Below are 14,700 nucleotides of genomic sequence, written 5' to 3'. Positions count from 1 at the left end.
CATGTCATCAGTTTGTAGTGAGATTGTTTGGCTTCATGGGTTATTCAAAGATTTCTCTGTTTAATTTTCAGAGCCAACACCTCTCTATGCTGATAATACTAGTGCCATTCGCATTGCTTCCAATCCAGTATTTCATGAGCGCACGAAGCACATTGAGGTTGATTGTCATTTCATTCGTGACAAATATCTTAATAACCTTATTTCTCTTCCCTACATTGCTTCTGCTCATCAGATTGCAGACATTTTTACTAAAGCTATGTCTTCAGCTCGTCATTGGTATCTTGCATCCAAACTTATGCTGTCCACCCAGCATCAGTTTGAGGGAGAATGTAAAGAGAAAGGATAGGATCCTTTCATTGTAATCCTTTCATTGTATAGCTGTTATATGAAAGGATAGGATTCTATAGGATTCTTTCAATCCTTTCATTGTATAGCTGTTATATTTGTGTAAGATTCCCTTTCCCTATAAAACCTTATATAGTTTTTTGTAATATTCTCTTTCCTTGTAAATTTCTTTCTTTCTATGGACTTACCTTGTATGGGTGTCCAATTTTGTGTATTTATATGGGTTTCCTACATGAATACAAGACACAGAATTTTACTGATTTAGAAGGAGGTGTGAGTTTTGAATAGAAACATATATATTACATGGAAAATAAAGGAGGAACATGCTAGGAATCCATATTTTCCTAATGCTCCTTGGGGCTTCTGAATCTTTTCCCTTCTCTTTTGGAGGTGGAAATGTTATGCTCCAATGCTCCTTGTGAGGTTCTCATGTTGTGGCCAAAGGTTCCGTTTTATGCTTCAACATATTTTATTGTGTCCATGGAACCTTTGGTGATTATGTGGTCCGTACAGAAAGGCTAAAGAGGAGGAATAAAATAATCTTTAGAGAATACTGTATTAACAGCCTCTCTTGTTGGATACTCTTCCACGATGAAAGAGATTAAGGGTATGGACAAATTGGATTACTGAAAATCAATAGAAATATGATAAGGAGTCTATTCCTTTAGTTTTCATTCTATGTTTCTGGTATTGCCACAATAAAATGCCACTCATCTATCTCAGTATCAGGCATCTGAGCAGCACTAGTGTCAAGTATCTACTTTTGTCTTGGTTGACCAATAGTCTCCTCCACAGAGTATATTCATTACACACATTCAAAAAATAAAATGCTCCATAAAGCCAGCCAATCTTATAGACATCTTACAAAATTTCCCCTTCTATTTAATGCCATGCACCAATAGTACAGCACACCAAAAGCAATGCCATCCACCCACACCACTTGAATAAGAAACACCACCTTTGACCTCTTCTCAAAGATGAATGAACCAATATCACATAATTAAATTCTTTAGAATATTTCTTGGTCTTCAATCTAGACTAATCCTTTATTTCCCTTCTATTTTTACCCAAATTTCACAACACATATTCTGCTACAACCTGACTTATCTTAAACCCTTTGTTGTAGGGCTAGGTATCATCTCTTTGAAATTAAAATGAGGAAAAGGAACCACCATCTATATGTCCTAAACCCAATAGGCATATGTTCCCTTGAACTAAATTGCCTATGTATTGGTTCCAAAAATACATAAGTAAAATAAAATTATCTCATGCACTTGCCTGTGGTTAAAACCAAAGTGCTTGATTTTTTGTGCTACTATCTTTCATTCAGATTCATTTGCTCTCTATTCAAGTATCAATTCACAAGGGAGACATAGTTGATAAGGAAATAAGCAATATAATAACTAAAACAAGGTATACGTCCCTCAAGTAACAAAACTTGGTCATACCAACAAAGAAAGAGCGAATGGATGGAGAGACTAAGCATAGAGATATATATATATATATATATATATACATGCGGTAAGAAAAATACTGCAAATGAACAAGAGAGGGAACAAGACAATAATGAGAAAACTATGAGCAATAAAATTACTTATGGAACTCTTGAGGCAACTCAAATGTCCTGCATTGTTTATGTTGTCGGATTGACATGTGCTTTTTAGAGCGCTTCGAGCAGTTCTGTAAAGTTCTAATGTGAGCACCAACTGACACACCACGTCCTTGCACTAAATTGTCAAGAAGAAGCCAATTTTCAATTTTCATGCTTCTAGATCCTTGCATGTACTTCTGTGCCGAATCACCATTTTGGAGAAGTTCATGCATAATCCTATCAACTTGGCTCCCTCTTTTACTAGAAATCTGCATGGTTCCTCAAAAACCCCATTGTACAAAGCTAAGTACACCAATAACATTTCAAGCAGTAGATTACCACAATAACAAAGATCCAAGTAAGGAAAGGTAAAAAAAGTACCTTGATATTGGAACTCAGCAAATTCTCATGTACAGATTGAGATAACTGAGAATATGCAGGCCCATTTGCTTCCGCATCTGTGTCAACATATTACGAACTGGTTCATTGTCATTTCTTATACTATAAAAGGGATACTAAGCGTATCTGTAAAAAAGGGCATACCCAGTGAAAGAGGCTCCCTCCACTGCAGGGTTTGGGGAGGGTCATATGTATGCAGCCTTACCCCCACTTTGCGGATAGGCTGTTTCCCAACTTGAACCCGTGACCATTAGTTTGCAGTGGAGCAACCTTACCATTGCGCTGAGACCCACCCTCAGACTAAGCATATTTGTATTTACCTGAAACTCCAGGAGTCCCCCGTGATGGAGTGTGGCCCAAGAATGAAAAATGCACTGGAAATTGCCAAATCAGAACTCCAAGTAAGACAACCGTGAAAAAAGTAAAATAAGTTTCTAAATTTCCACTGTAATTAGCATGCAATATAGCATATCAGAAGGAAAAGGCTTTTTTACTGATTCAGACAAACATTATTTTAAGTTCATGTTCATTTTTAAGGGGAGCAGAAAATCAACAAGATTCAGGATGGCTCTAATCTAAACACTCCAAACACATTTATGATTGGTGAAATCAAATAATCATGGCCAGAAAAAGTTCTCTATTAATCCAGATCTGCCAAAATAGCAGAAACCCATAATTGATTTCATGGGTTTCAGCCACTACCTGAAGCAGCAACAATGGTCAATGGGAGCATTTCGTTTATTCATCTCATAATAAAAGAACAATAAACTAGGATCCCTCGAGATATCAAACTATCATCCTTGAAATCGACTCATGACAAGAAATCTGTGACTATCTATCAGTCCAGAAATGCATTTCAATAAGAAAGTAATCTTTAGGTGTGCCTGCATTGAACAGTTCACAATTCCATACCCATAACAGTGTAGGAAATTAATCAGACACTTTAATAACTCACCCATCATAGCCAAATAAAAATTTTCACAACACAAAACGACACCATAGCCAACCTTTAGGAAGGGCACCTTGTTTTGTTACTTAAGACTCCTCATGATGAGTTTGATTCTCTTCCCAAACTCTCAACTGAAAACATCATATCAAACTCAGTTTCTTCCTCATACTTTCAAATTCCTCTTTGTACCCCCTCTAAACTTGAAATATAATCTTAGTTTAATCCCCTATAAAAAAAATATCTGAGTACTCCACTTTAGTGGAACTTAAATTTGAAAGATGAATTCATAACAGAAATCATACAAAAATAAGTGAGATCATACAAACAATCAGGAAGCTGCATTTAATATAAAGGCTATAAAGCAAAATAGGATAACCTTTATCAGAAGATGGCACTGAAGAGGGTGCAGGTGCTATGGATGCATCTGTCTCACATGCCAAAGGGGAGACAGTAGAACACCTTATATCATGCCTCTTTTCTTCTTCCCCCCGAGAACATTTTTTCTTGTCCTTCTGTTGCTGTTCAAGAACCTCTGCTTTAGCCACAGCAAACCTTCGCTGCAAAGCCTCCAATGTACGTTTCTTCTGGTCTGAGGTAACCGAGCTTCCACCGGTAGCCATAGCAAGAAATGGAATCCGTACTTTGACACTCACAGTCCCATTACGTACTCCAAAACAAAAGCAGCAACGCCCATGATGGCTTGGACTTCCTTCGAATGAAAGAGCCCTTGATGAATCATCCCTTATCAGACATGAAATATGTAAACATCAAATACCTAAAAAAAAAAAAAAAAAACTAGTTAAACGAAGACAATTACTATAAGTAAACTACAGAATAAAGGGCTTCAATCCGCCAAAGCCATCGTCTACTTCATCAACCTCTCTGTAGACTTGTGGAGAGAGGGAATGGGGATGCAGAGAACGGGAACGGGAGATATAGATATAGAGAGCGGAAGACAGTAACTCACCGACGTTGGTGACATCTTATCTTCGGCGACGCAGCGAGCAGGGCAGCAGCAGGGTGTTCGACGTAGTGGTGGAGTGCAACGCCAGTGGGGCTGTGCGGCTGTGCGTTGCAGAGGGTGCAGCGATGGGCTTACCTCAGGGTTTTAAAACAGAATCGGTGATGGAATCGGTCCTGCCGATTCCGATTCCGATTCAAGTCGGCTCTGAGCGATTTCTATCTTGCTCATCCTTTTGTAAACTCACCTGCAGGGTCATAATTTTCGTTACTCATGCACACTAGAAGGGAGGAGGGAGGAGGGAGGAGGGAGGACAGGAGTCGATACTCAGATTTTTCACACTCCTGGCGTCTGCCATACAAGCAAAGGCTGCATAGCGTTTTGGATCCAGACCTGCACTCTTTATCGCAAATGTCTTCATGTTGTACTTATAGAAATGCAACATTATTATTTTTTTTTTTTGGTAAAGGAAACGCAACCCTAAAGCGAGGCAGAAGGTAATGAAAAAAAAAAAAACAAACAATGCACACAGGTTTACGAGGTTCGGCAAGATCGCCTACGTCCTCGGTGAGATGAGATTTTGCTTCACTATTATTGAGAATAGGATTACAACTATTGTACTCACATCTCTATAAATTGCTTACAGAGAAAGTAACTCTCAGTACAAAATATATAGCAAAAAACCCTAATATCGGAAAGCACAAAACTGTCATTAAATAAAAATCTTGAGTGGGGGCTGCCCCCTACTTCCCACTATATAGGGTGTCTCCTGCCCTCCTACAACCCCAATGGCCCCCTTATCGGCAAGTGGGACAGTCATTCTATTAGGGGGCCTGCACTAGTACTCCTTGGATTAAACTGCGATGGAATACAAGACACTATACACCAACAGTTCTTATGTTGATAGCTACCAGGGAAAACTTTCGATTTCTTTTATTTGACCCAAACAATAAAAATTTAATTAAGTAATAGAAGAAAAAAAAATTTGTTACAGGAAATTGGTAGTAGCTTTCTTCTTTTTCCACTCCATCCTTTTCGTGGAAATGCTCATTCTGATTCATATACTCATCTTTAGTAATGAGCAGTAGTAGATCATTATCTTTACCAACAGGATTTATTTCTTAATTTTTATGCGGTCATGTTGCATTGTCATATAAGAGTTGGCCATTCAACACTGAAGATCAGATGTGGCATTTGATAAATCCTCTTCAACAGAATTCCAGAACACCCAGGCCTAACATATATTAGAATAAAACGCTGAGAACGAAAAACTACTATTCTTTTGGTTGACCCCATTTGAAAAAATAAACAGACAATGAATAAATTTATGTCACTGCAAATTTTTCACATATTCCACCCTGACTGTTTAAATGGGACCCAAAAAAAAAGCCACACCAGAAACTGAGGCTGTTTGGTATGAGAATGCATATTTCCATTCTCAGATTACACAATGCATTCTTGACTAAAAATGAAAACACTATTTGGACACATGTTGGCGAAAGTGTATTCTGGATTTTAGAATGCGCTTCAACAATTCATCAAACAACTCCTAGGCAACCTGAAAACTTGAGAATGAGAATTTAGAATGGACTGCATTCTTGATTGTATTCAAAGAACTGAGAATGAAATATTTATCAAATAATGTTTTGTTTTGTTTTGTTTATGGGGTGGGCGCAAAAGAGCCCCAAAGAGCAATTCATTGAGGTGAAGAAGGCAAAAAGGTAGTGATGAGGGTATTTCTCCCCCACCTCGGCACGGCCAAGGAGTGTCCTGACCAATGCTACACTGATACCTTATATAGCCATGCTGACACCTTGGCCCTCCATCAGGTCGTGCTGCCACCTCGGCCCTCCATTAGCCCGAGCTGTCACCTCGGCATTTCATCAGCCCGAGCTGCCTCCTCGGCACTCCATCAGGCTGTACTATCACCTCGGCCCTCCATCAGCCTGTGCTGCCACCTCGGCACTCCATCAGCCTGAGTTGCCTCCTTGGCACTCCATCAGGCCATACTGCCACCTCAGCCCGACATCAACAACAAGGTTCTCAGAAATATGCTCTTATCCACTCCTACATTCAAGGAACGTGATCCCTATTCACAAGGACATGACTCTATCCACTACACTTCACTAGAGACATCTATCCCTCACATGGTTGGCATTTCCAAGATAAGAGGGAAATATTCCCCTGGGATACCCTAGGACCCAGAATATTCCCAGAATCACAGAGTCACTTCCCTCAAGGACTCTACGCCTAAACAAGACTCTACACAAACGTCTCTCATTCTCCCTCCATCAGCAGCCTATAAATATCCCAGTAAGCCTCCATCATGGGGATCGATCACTTCTTTTACTGAAAAAGCTCTCTTAAGCATCTTTTGTGGAAAGATCTGACTTAGGCATCGGAGAGTCCACTGTCAAGTCAGCCCGACTCTCCCCTGTCCTCTCTTCTGTGCAGGTCGACTGGAGCACCAGGAACTGTAGGGAAGATCATCCATTTTTGCCGCATCAGGTAGATATTAGATACTATGCCTAAGAGATTACCAAAAAAAAACAAAAACAAAAAAAACAAAAAACAAAAAAAAAAAAAAAAAAAAACAAAAAAACAAAACAAAACAAAAAAACAAAACAAAACAAAACAAAACAAAAGATACTATGCCCAAGAGATCATCAGGAAAAGCCCATTTAGAAATTGCATGGGCATACACCTTAGTTTCTTCTACGTTTTTTTATTTTGAAATGTTATTTAGGTGTCATGTAAATCATAATATTAGTCAAATTTAGTACCTTGCGATTTAAGAACACCTTCTTAGTATTCTGTTGCTGATTGGGGTATGATGGAAGCCATATGAAACCCCTGCTCCCTCTCATCATGAGCTCATTATGTAACATCCATTTCATCTTTGTCTCTTGAATCGAATGTACCTTGAGCACTAGTCCCTGATTGAGAGTGTTCATTTGAGGCCTTACTAGCCATGTGAATGTTGGATATGTTGTGTCTATCAAATCCAATTTATTACTTATTTAATGATTAATTTCTATATCATATGATGGGGTGTATGGTTGTCCTTAGGTTTATAACTTAGATTGTTCGTAACTATGGATGGAGCAGAGCACTCTGTTCATATAATTGTCATTTTATGTGTTCTCAGGAAATTTGATTCTAGACACGTGTGAATATACATATTTGTGTCTTTTGATCACATGTGAATCTTGAATGAATTATTGTTAGATGGTTAAGGGTTTTTAATAATTATTCATGATTGGTCCCCAGACTTAAGAAATTTTAACGTAGCAGTAAAATATTATAGGCTTTGGTGTGCTAATGGTTGACGTCTTTCAAAATATATATTAATGTTGTACTGATGATTGACGCCTCTCAAACTTCATATTAACACTAGATTCATAATGTTTGTCTGTAGGTGAAGAGATACTCAATATCTATATATAATTTTTTTTTTTTTTTGCTAACGACAGGTATCCAGGCCTTCGGCCTGACTAATCCCACAGGTCCATATTAACCCCACAACTGCATGGACCGAGTCATACTGGGATTGAATGAGAACCATTCAATCACTGAAAGCAGTGAAGAGTACTAAATACCTCCGTGTGAGTGGCCTAAGGTGTGCCTAGTGAGAGTAGAACTTAGGACATCCGACTTTACGGCTCATACCAAGTCATTGCTCACCAACTGTGCTATCCCCATGGATTAAAGAGATACTCAATAAAAAATTCACTACCTATATATGGTGAATATCATGAGAAATGTATGAATTTGGACTAAAATTTTAAACTTGATAGCATGTTCATTAAATAATGCAAAAGAATTTAAAAATTAAAGGCACAAAATCGCTGTCTAATTGCATGACCCCTACACTAACGTGAGGACCAATGAGAGTGTGCTCAAGGGTATCAACATAGAGGAAATTTTTTATTTTACGAGGGTGGGGTGATAATTTTACTCTATCCCATGTCAAAAGATGGACTCATACAGTCAAACTCCCGACTGGAGTGATCTGGAGAGACTGGACCACATGTCACTCTTGCTAGTCACGAGACTGTGAGGTAGAACCGACCGTGGTGTCCAACTTGTCTACATTTTGGTACTTGTACAATCTTGCGCACATTAGGTAATAGCTAAAGTTGACCACTCCTATCACCACCAACATCCAGAATACGTTATCCATCCTCCCTTGGTTTATGTTATCCGGCGACCAACCGGTGCTTCTCCTCACCAAATCTATCATCGCGGTGCCCAGATAAAAGCCAATCCCAAAGAGAAGTGAGATCAAAGCCGTCGCTGTGCTGCGTAACGGCACCGGAAATTCTTGATAGTATAAAGACACCTGTCCTGGGAAGTGTAAGCTTCGCCGGCGCCGACGATGACCAATGGTACTACCAACCACAATTCTGATATCGGCAGGACGGTTGGTCCGATCTGGTCCTCTAGTTGGTGGGACCAGACGACATGGAGCCGCCTAGATTCCACGAGGGCTGACCCTACCATGGCCATGATGTTGAGTATGTGGCCAAGCCCTACTCGTTGAAGTGAGGTCAGCGAAGCACCAGTCAGCTTGCGCCACATGGAGGGGAGGAAATGGTTGGTGATGGAGATGGATATGGCCGTGGATAGGAGAGAGTAAACGTAGAAGGAGCCAGCAGGGATTTGGAAGTGGGGTCCAAGGTGACGATCCATGGTGAGGGCTTGGAGGACCGTGAGGCTGCCCTGGATTTTGATCAGGGTGCTCAAGAAGTTGCTACTGGACCAGAGAGGGAGCAGTCGGAGTAGGATTTTTAGATCTTCGACTTGTTCCACCGTACATAATCTCCAAGGCTTTGCGATTGAGTCATCTGGTTGAGTGTCACCTCAATTTTTAGAGCTGCACGGTTCAGGAATCTGCACCCAAAAAAAAAAAAAAGGAGTATATTTGTTGATGCATGAATTGAATTTGAGTGAACGTAGAGCAAGTATATGAGAGTGATAATAATTAACCTTTAATAGCTATGAACATTAGCCTATCCTAGTGGTGGCAATTTCGGTTTAGAAATTCGGCGCCTAGAAGAGGTGGTTGTGGGATTGAACCTTGTCGTATGTCAGTGCATGTGTGTGGGCAGTTATGTATAGGAGTAGGTGACTATTGGCCAACAATGCTCAGTAGAATAAAGTAAGAATAAAAAAATAAAAATTTGAAGACTCGAATGGGAATTGTGGGAAGAGACAAATACATGGTTGGTCACTAATCGAAAAGTTGTCCTATTTATTCAATAATTAATTTGGAAAAATTACTACATATGGTGTAGATTATGCCAATTTGTATATCGTAACTTCTTGTGCCCACATGTATTGAGAAACTTCCTTCTTGATATAATAGCTTCCATCCAACTTTGAATTTCTATTTTAATCATATGATCAATCACGTATGAGGTTCTTCCATTTGATTTTTAAGTCGATTTTACTCTTCTAACAATTCTAGACAAAGTCTAATTTAGATATGAACTTCATATATGCTTGAAACTTTTTTTATTAGCTTAAAAATTAAGTCATGAAATAATAATACAAACAATAAAAGAAATGCATTCTCTTGTCTGTCTACTAGAGATGAGACATCGTAATTTATGGTCATTCACCATGGGAGAAGGCATTGATGTTTCCCTATACTCAATGAAGTTATAGCAATGCCATCTAATAGCATCCAAGATTCATCATAATTTCTATTTTTTTAAGTGGTCGATTAGGGAACCGCTTCCTTCACCTAAAAAAAAAAACTCTTCCTTATATAAAAGAATAATAATTTTGAACTTTAGTTGACTAATTATACATGGTGGTTGTACTAGATTGGCTTTTTGCCCTAGATTTGTTAGGAATCCACCCCAATTTTCCAATTCCCATGAGCAAGAATTCCAAAGTAATGCCTCTTGCATTAACTATCCTTTGGACTCAGGCATAAGGCATCTCTATCCTTTCAAAGTAGAAAAAAGCCTGGTAACCTTCTCTCAAATCACTATCACATAGGGAAAAAATTTGGCTGCTACTCGGGTTGCAGGCTAGCAGCCAAAGAAATGGAATAATTCACTTCCCCCTAGTGTTCATAAATACCCTCCTAGATTATTGTATTTTCCAAAATACCCTTTTAGATTCTATTTCTTTGGTTGCCAACCCGGGCAGCAGCTAAATTTCGTCCATCATATAGAATAGATTATGTTACTCTACAATGCTGCAAGAGTGGCGTGCATATCTGATGACTCAAAACACCTGGAGACGAACCTTAATACATCAACACACATTATGAGATATTCCAAATCATCAGATGTGCGCTACCGCCTTTGCCGTGTCATAAAAGAACCTCACTTGAAAATGACAGTCGAGTGATCTAGTGAAAACATCCTTTGCAATGTGGCCATGCGATGAGTATTAGATGGTCGAAACAACCTTGGGATATGTACCTAGATGCTTTTAATCATCCAATGTCATCGCACAACCGCATTCCTTGCAGAGAATAACTACCCGGTGATCAGAGGTATGAGACTCATCAAAATTTCAACGACACAATACTGCATTCCCACTTTTGGAATCCACGTTCGATGAATAAGACTCTAACCGACAAAAAAGACTCGAAGCAGAAGGTCCAGTAAATTACGAAAAAACATATAAAAAGAAAAAAAAAAGGGCAGATATAATAATAATCTTTGCTTGCTAAGGAAACCTGCACTAGAAAGAAAGAAATAGAAAGCGACAAGGATTCCGATTTCCGAGCATGGAGGTGACAATAACAAAGGGCACAACTAGGGCAGGGGCTACTACTGAAATTGAGTTTCAAACATGAACATAACTATCAAGTGCCAATATTACTTTTATATATATATATATATATATATATATATATATATATATAAAAGACCTATCAACTGCCGAAACAGTGCCAATAGTGGCATTCTGAATCTGTTTCCTCTTATATTATGAACAATATAATTAATGTTCTACCAAAAAAAGAAAAATTAATGCATATATATTCCACAATCCATTATGAGTTCAAAGTTGAGACAAAGTTTTACGATATTTTAAGCTCGATGTAAAATTTTCAACGGTGAGTCTTATTCAATTTTTATCAAAAAAAAAAAAAAAAAAAAGCAAAGCTTATTCAAAAGAGAGAGATCTACAGAGTCCATACATCAACACTATTTATTATGTGAGAAAGATATAGAAACGAATCAGTACAAGTATAACAAAGATTTTTTTTGGAAGCATAAAATTGCCACTCTGCTAGTGTAGGAAATGCCAAACAATGCAAGGCATGGAAAGATTGTGTTGGCCCCACCCACCATTTGTTGAAGATGCTCTCGTGTGCATTTAATAAGGGCTTTGGCTGATTGTGGCCAGATTTCTAATTGGCGTAGAAAATGCTCAAACATAGGGAGTACAAAATTATCATCATCTTTTCCCCTACGAAATAAAAATTTTTCCATCATATTGATACCCTTGTGCACTCTTATTGGCCCCAAGCTGGTGCAAGGGCCACACGTTCAGGAAATGATCTTTTACCCTTTAATTATGATAAAGGAAAAAAGTTTTCTATAGACCGGTTTGCTATTGCTTTCTCATATGAGATTTTATATTGTTCTCTCTTGTACTAACCATGTGAATCCCATGTTGATGATATCATTCTCTGCATCGACTTTGGTGTGGTGGCTGAAGGGATGGAGAGAACAGATCAGGTTCACGTACAAGAATGTTCTCGTACGTCCCTAATCCGTGGATTTGAACTCTACTAAATGAAGAGAGAAAATGGATTCCAAATCCATGGACGAGGGATGTACGAGAACATTCTCGTACGTGAACATGATCCACTCTCAGGGATAGATTCCTCAAGTCACAAGAAATCTTCTCTTCCTTTTAGAAATAATTAATGACTTGAAGTTTCAGATGGTGCTTTAACCTTGTTATTGAAATCCTAAGTTAGTAAATGCTGCCGTTGGTAATACAATCCGTGCAAAGTGAAAAATGACTCTTTCCAATTCAGTCAGAAAATCAAGGCAGAATAGGCTCTTCTACATGGGTTCAGGGAAAGGGCTTGGATCAGGTTCTTGTATGAGAATCATTTTCGTAAAATGCCTGGTCCTTAGCTGGAATTTACTCAATTTTTCAACCTGTTGTGAGAAGAGAAAGATTAAGTGGATTACTCTAAGAGAAACTAGACTTATAATTAATGGAAAAAGAAAGCTACCCGGTTATGTGTGTATACTCCTAGATAATGAGTTTCAACAAAATATGGGTCTCTTACCTAATTAAAGGAATTCACATTTGATTGCAGAAGAGGAAATTGATACCTGAAGCTTGGAGTGGGAGCTGAAGAAGAAGGCAACTTTGCAACAACCTCACTTCTACCATAGTAATAAGAATCATCCTGGCTTTGGGAAGACATTAATAACTGTTCTGACTTCCACTTGCGAATGGTGGCGACCACAACCCTAGTTAAGCTTACGAAAGGGCTCCCCTTTGGTTTCACACTGTGAAAGTAACGTTTCCCGGCCAAGAAAACACCCAAGCCGACTGCGTTAATGGCAGCGGACAACCCAAAACCCCAACCCCACCCAACGTTGTCCTCTACGTAGACGATGGCCGTGTAGCTGATGACGGAAGCGACGTAGAGAGTGAAGAATAACCAGTTGAAGAAGACTCCCTGATCCTTTGAGTTTATTAACTGATCCGCACCCATAGTTGCTAGGTCGAAGCGTGTGCCACTCTGCCCTATAGAACATAGCTTTAAGGCACTGTATAGAACCCCCAGTTGGAGCCTTGACGGTGTTTCACCATGTGAAGGCCTAAGGGAGTGTAGCGTCGCCGTTAGAGTTAACAGAATTATACCCTGCAATGAAAGAAAGATAAGATTTGTCTTTTATAATTGATAGTTGAATGAGTATTGTGACTAATTAACAGTACCAGAAGAGAGATAAGAGGAGAGAAGTTTATGATGGAGAAGCAGCCGAATAAGGAGTCGGCGAGGATAGCTCCGGCGATGGGGAAGAGACTGGTGCAACCATTGACGATGTTGGAGATCTGGGCGGCGTTGATGCTCTTCACGTTGAACTCTTGGATCAGATACACGATTAGGTTTGCCAACCACCCCCCAGATGCCAGCGTCTGAGCCATCACCCCAACTATACATACCAAAGCCACAAATTAAACACTTGATATATAGTTTGAGACATGAGAGAGAGAGAGAGAGAGAACCTGTGATGAAGGGAAAGGTAATCCAACCCACTCGTTTGGGATCAATACTTGTCGTTTGGGTCTCTACGTGGAAAAGTTCTGTTAGAATTTATATTTATTTTATTATAATTAAGTTTCAAAATGAGATTTTTCTTTTATGTGTTTTATGACTTGTAATGGTGTGGGACCTTTAGGGTCAAGGTAGTGGAAAATGGTCAATAACACCCTATGAGAGCCCTAAATTCCATTCATGGTCATTACCATGAGTGGAGAGGTGGGCAAAGAGAATTGATTGGGATTAATTTCATTTATGAAATTAATTCTTAATTGCCAAATAGAGGTAAATGGTCAATGTCATTATGTGGGTGCCCTAAAGTCCATTCATGGTCACTACCATGAGTGGGGAGGTGGGCTAGAAAATGGTCAGTAATACCTTATGAGAGCTCTAAATTTCATTCATGGTCATTATCATGAGTGGGAAGGTGGGCTAAGGAATTGATTGGGATTAATTCAATTTATTGAATTGATTCCCAATTCATGTTCATATGACATTATTCTCCAATTAACTTGCCATTAGTTGGAGGTTACTGTTGGGGAATCCAAGAGGGTGCAAGGGTTGGTTTTTGGTCTATATAAATCCAACCAAATACCTTGTAGAGATATACATTTCACACATTGACACTCCATTTATTTCTACTCTTTGCAACCATACAAGTCTTTCTCTTTCTTCTATTTTCTCTAAGTCTTGTGTAAGGTTAGAAGGGGCTGTTGTGCTGTACTTTTTGCTCCTAGAAGGGACTAGAAAAACTGTCTCATCTTCTAGTGGAATGTTGTTTTATCTTGGAGGTAGAGATGCAGAACAACTTTTGACAATAGAGGGCATCAATTACCTTAAAGGCAGCACTATAAGTGAGACTCAACCTCAATTCAGTTCGAAGCTTTTTCAGTTGCTGCGGTGGTGATTCAACATCTATTTGAAGTTTATCCCTGTCTCATTTCAGCCAAGGATCAATACTACAACATCATAGTAGTTCCTACTGCAAAAGTTTTGTATTGCAATTTGTTTTATTTTTGTAAGAAATTGTAATACAATTACCCAACAAATTTAAGGTAATTGATAGTTGTAAGATCCCATGGCTGATCTTGGAGATACAAGCCTCAACAGAGGTAATGACTCCAACAACAATGATGGTCCTTCAATCACTATCATAGGTGATGCTTCAAATAACAATGTCGTTGATGGAATTATCA

The 14,700-nt window shown here is 38.9% G+C and overlaps 1 protein-coding gene and 1 pseudogene across 2 annotated transcripts; both read right to left on the bottom strand.

The window, feature by feature from the left end:
* Window positions 1–1,920: 1,920 nt before the first annotated feature.
* Window positions 1,921–4,424, bottom strand: LOC122089874. Of its 2 annotated transcripts, none has more exons than XM_042659619.1 (5): window positions 4,252–4,424; window positions 3,661–4,025; window positions 2,656–2,709; window positions 2,318–2,394; window positions 1,921–2,205 (listed from the first exon to the last, which is right to left on the bottom strand). In XM_042659619.1, exons 2-5 carry the CDS (start codon window positions 3,902–3,904, stop codon window positions 1,936–1,938), a joined length of 645 nt encoding a protein of 214 aa, XP_042515553.1. In that variant the 5' UTR covers window positions 3,905–4,025; window positions 4,252–4,424; the 3' UTR covers window positions 1,921–1,935. The 2 variants fall into 2 exon arrangements, with proteins under 2 accessions (XP_042515553.1, XP_042515552.1); XM_042659618.1 differs by having other exon boundaries at window positions 3,661–4,059; window positions 4,252–4,423.
* A 3,863-nt stretch (window positions 4,425–8,287) lies between these two features.
* On the bottom strand, window positions 8,288–14,136 carry LOC122089684 (annotated as a pseudogene).
* Between the last annotated feature and the right edge of the window lie 564 nt (window positions 14,137–14,700).

This window comes from Macadamia integrifolia, chromosome 9 (genome assembly GCF_013358625.1).
Source record: "Macadamia integrifolia cultivar HAES 741 chromosome 9, SCU_Mint_v3, whole genome shotgun sequence".
Taxonomy (NCBI): domain Eukaryota; kingdom Viridiplantae; phylum Streptophyta; class Magnoliopsida; order Proteales; family Proteaceae; genus Macadamia; species Macadamia integrifolia.
This window is presented reverse-complemented; position numbering and strand designations above follow the sequence as displayed.

Excerpts from the sequence above, each read along its gene's own strand:
- LOC122089874 (XM_042659619.1), bottom strand. The coding sequence starts at position 3,904 with ATGGCTACCGGTGGAAGCTCGGTTACCTCAGACCAGAAGAAACGTACA. Across the intron at positions 2,710-3,660 it reads AGTGCCATCTTCTGATAAAG|TGCATTTTTCATTCTTGGGC; the intron begins GTTATCCTATTT and ends GGCAATTTCCAG. Across the intron at positions 2,206-2,317 it reads TGCTGAGTTCCAATATCAAG|ATTTCTAGTAAAAGAGGGAG; the intron begins GTACTTTTTTTA and ends GGAACCATGCAG.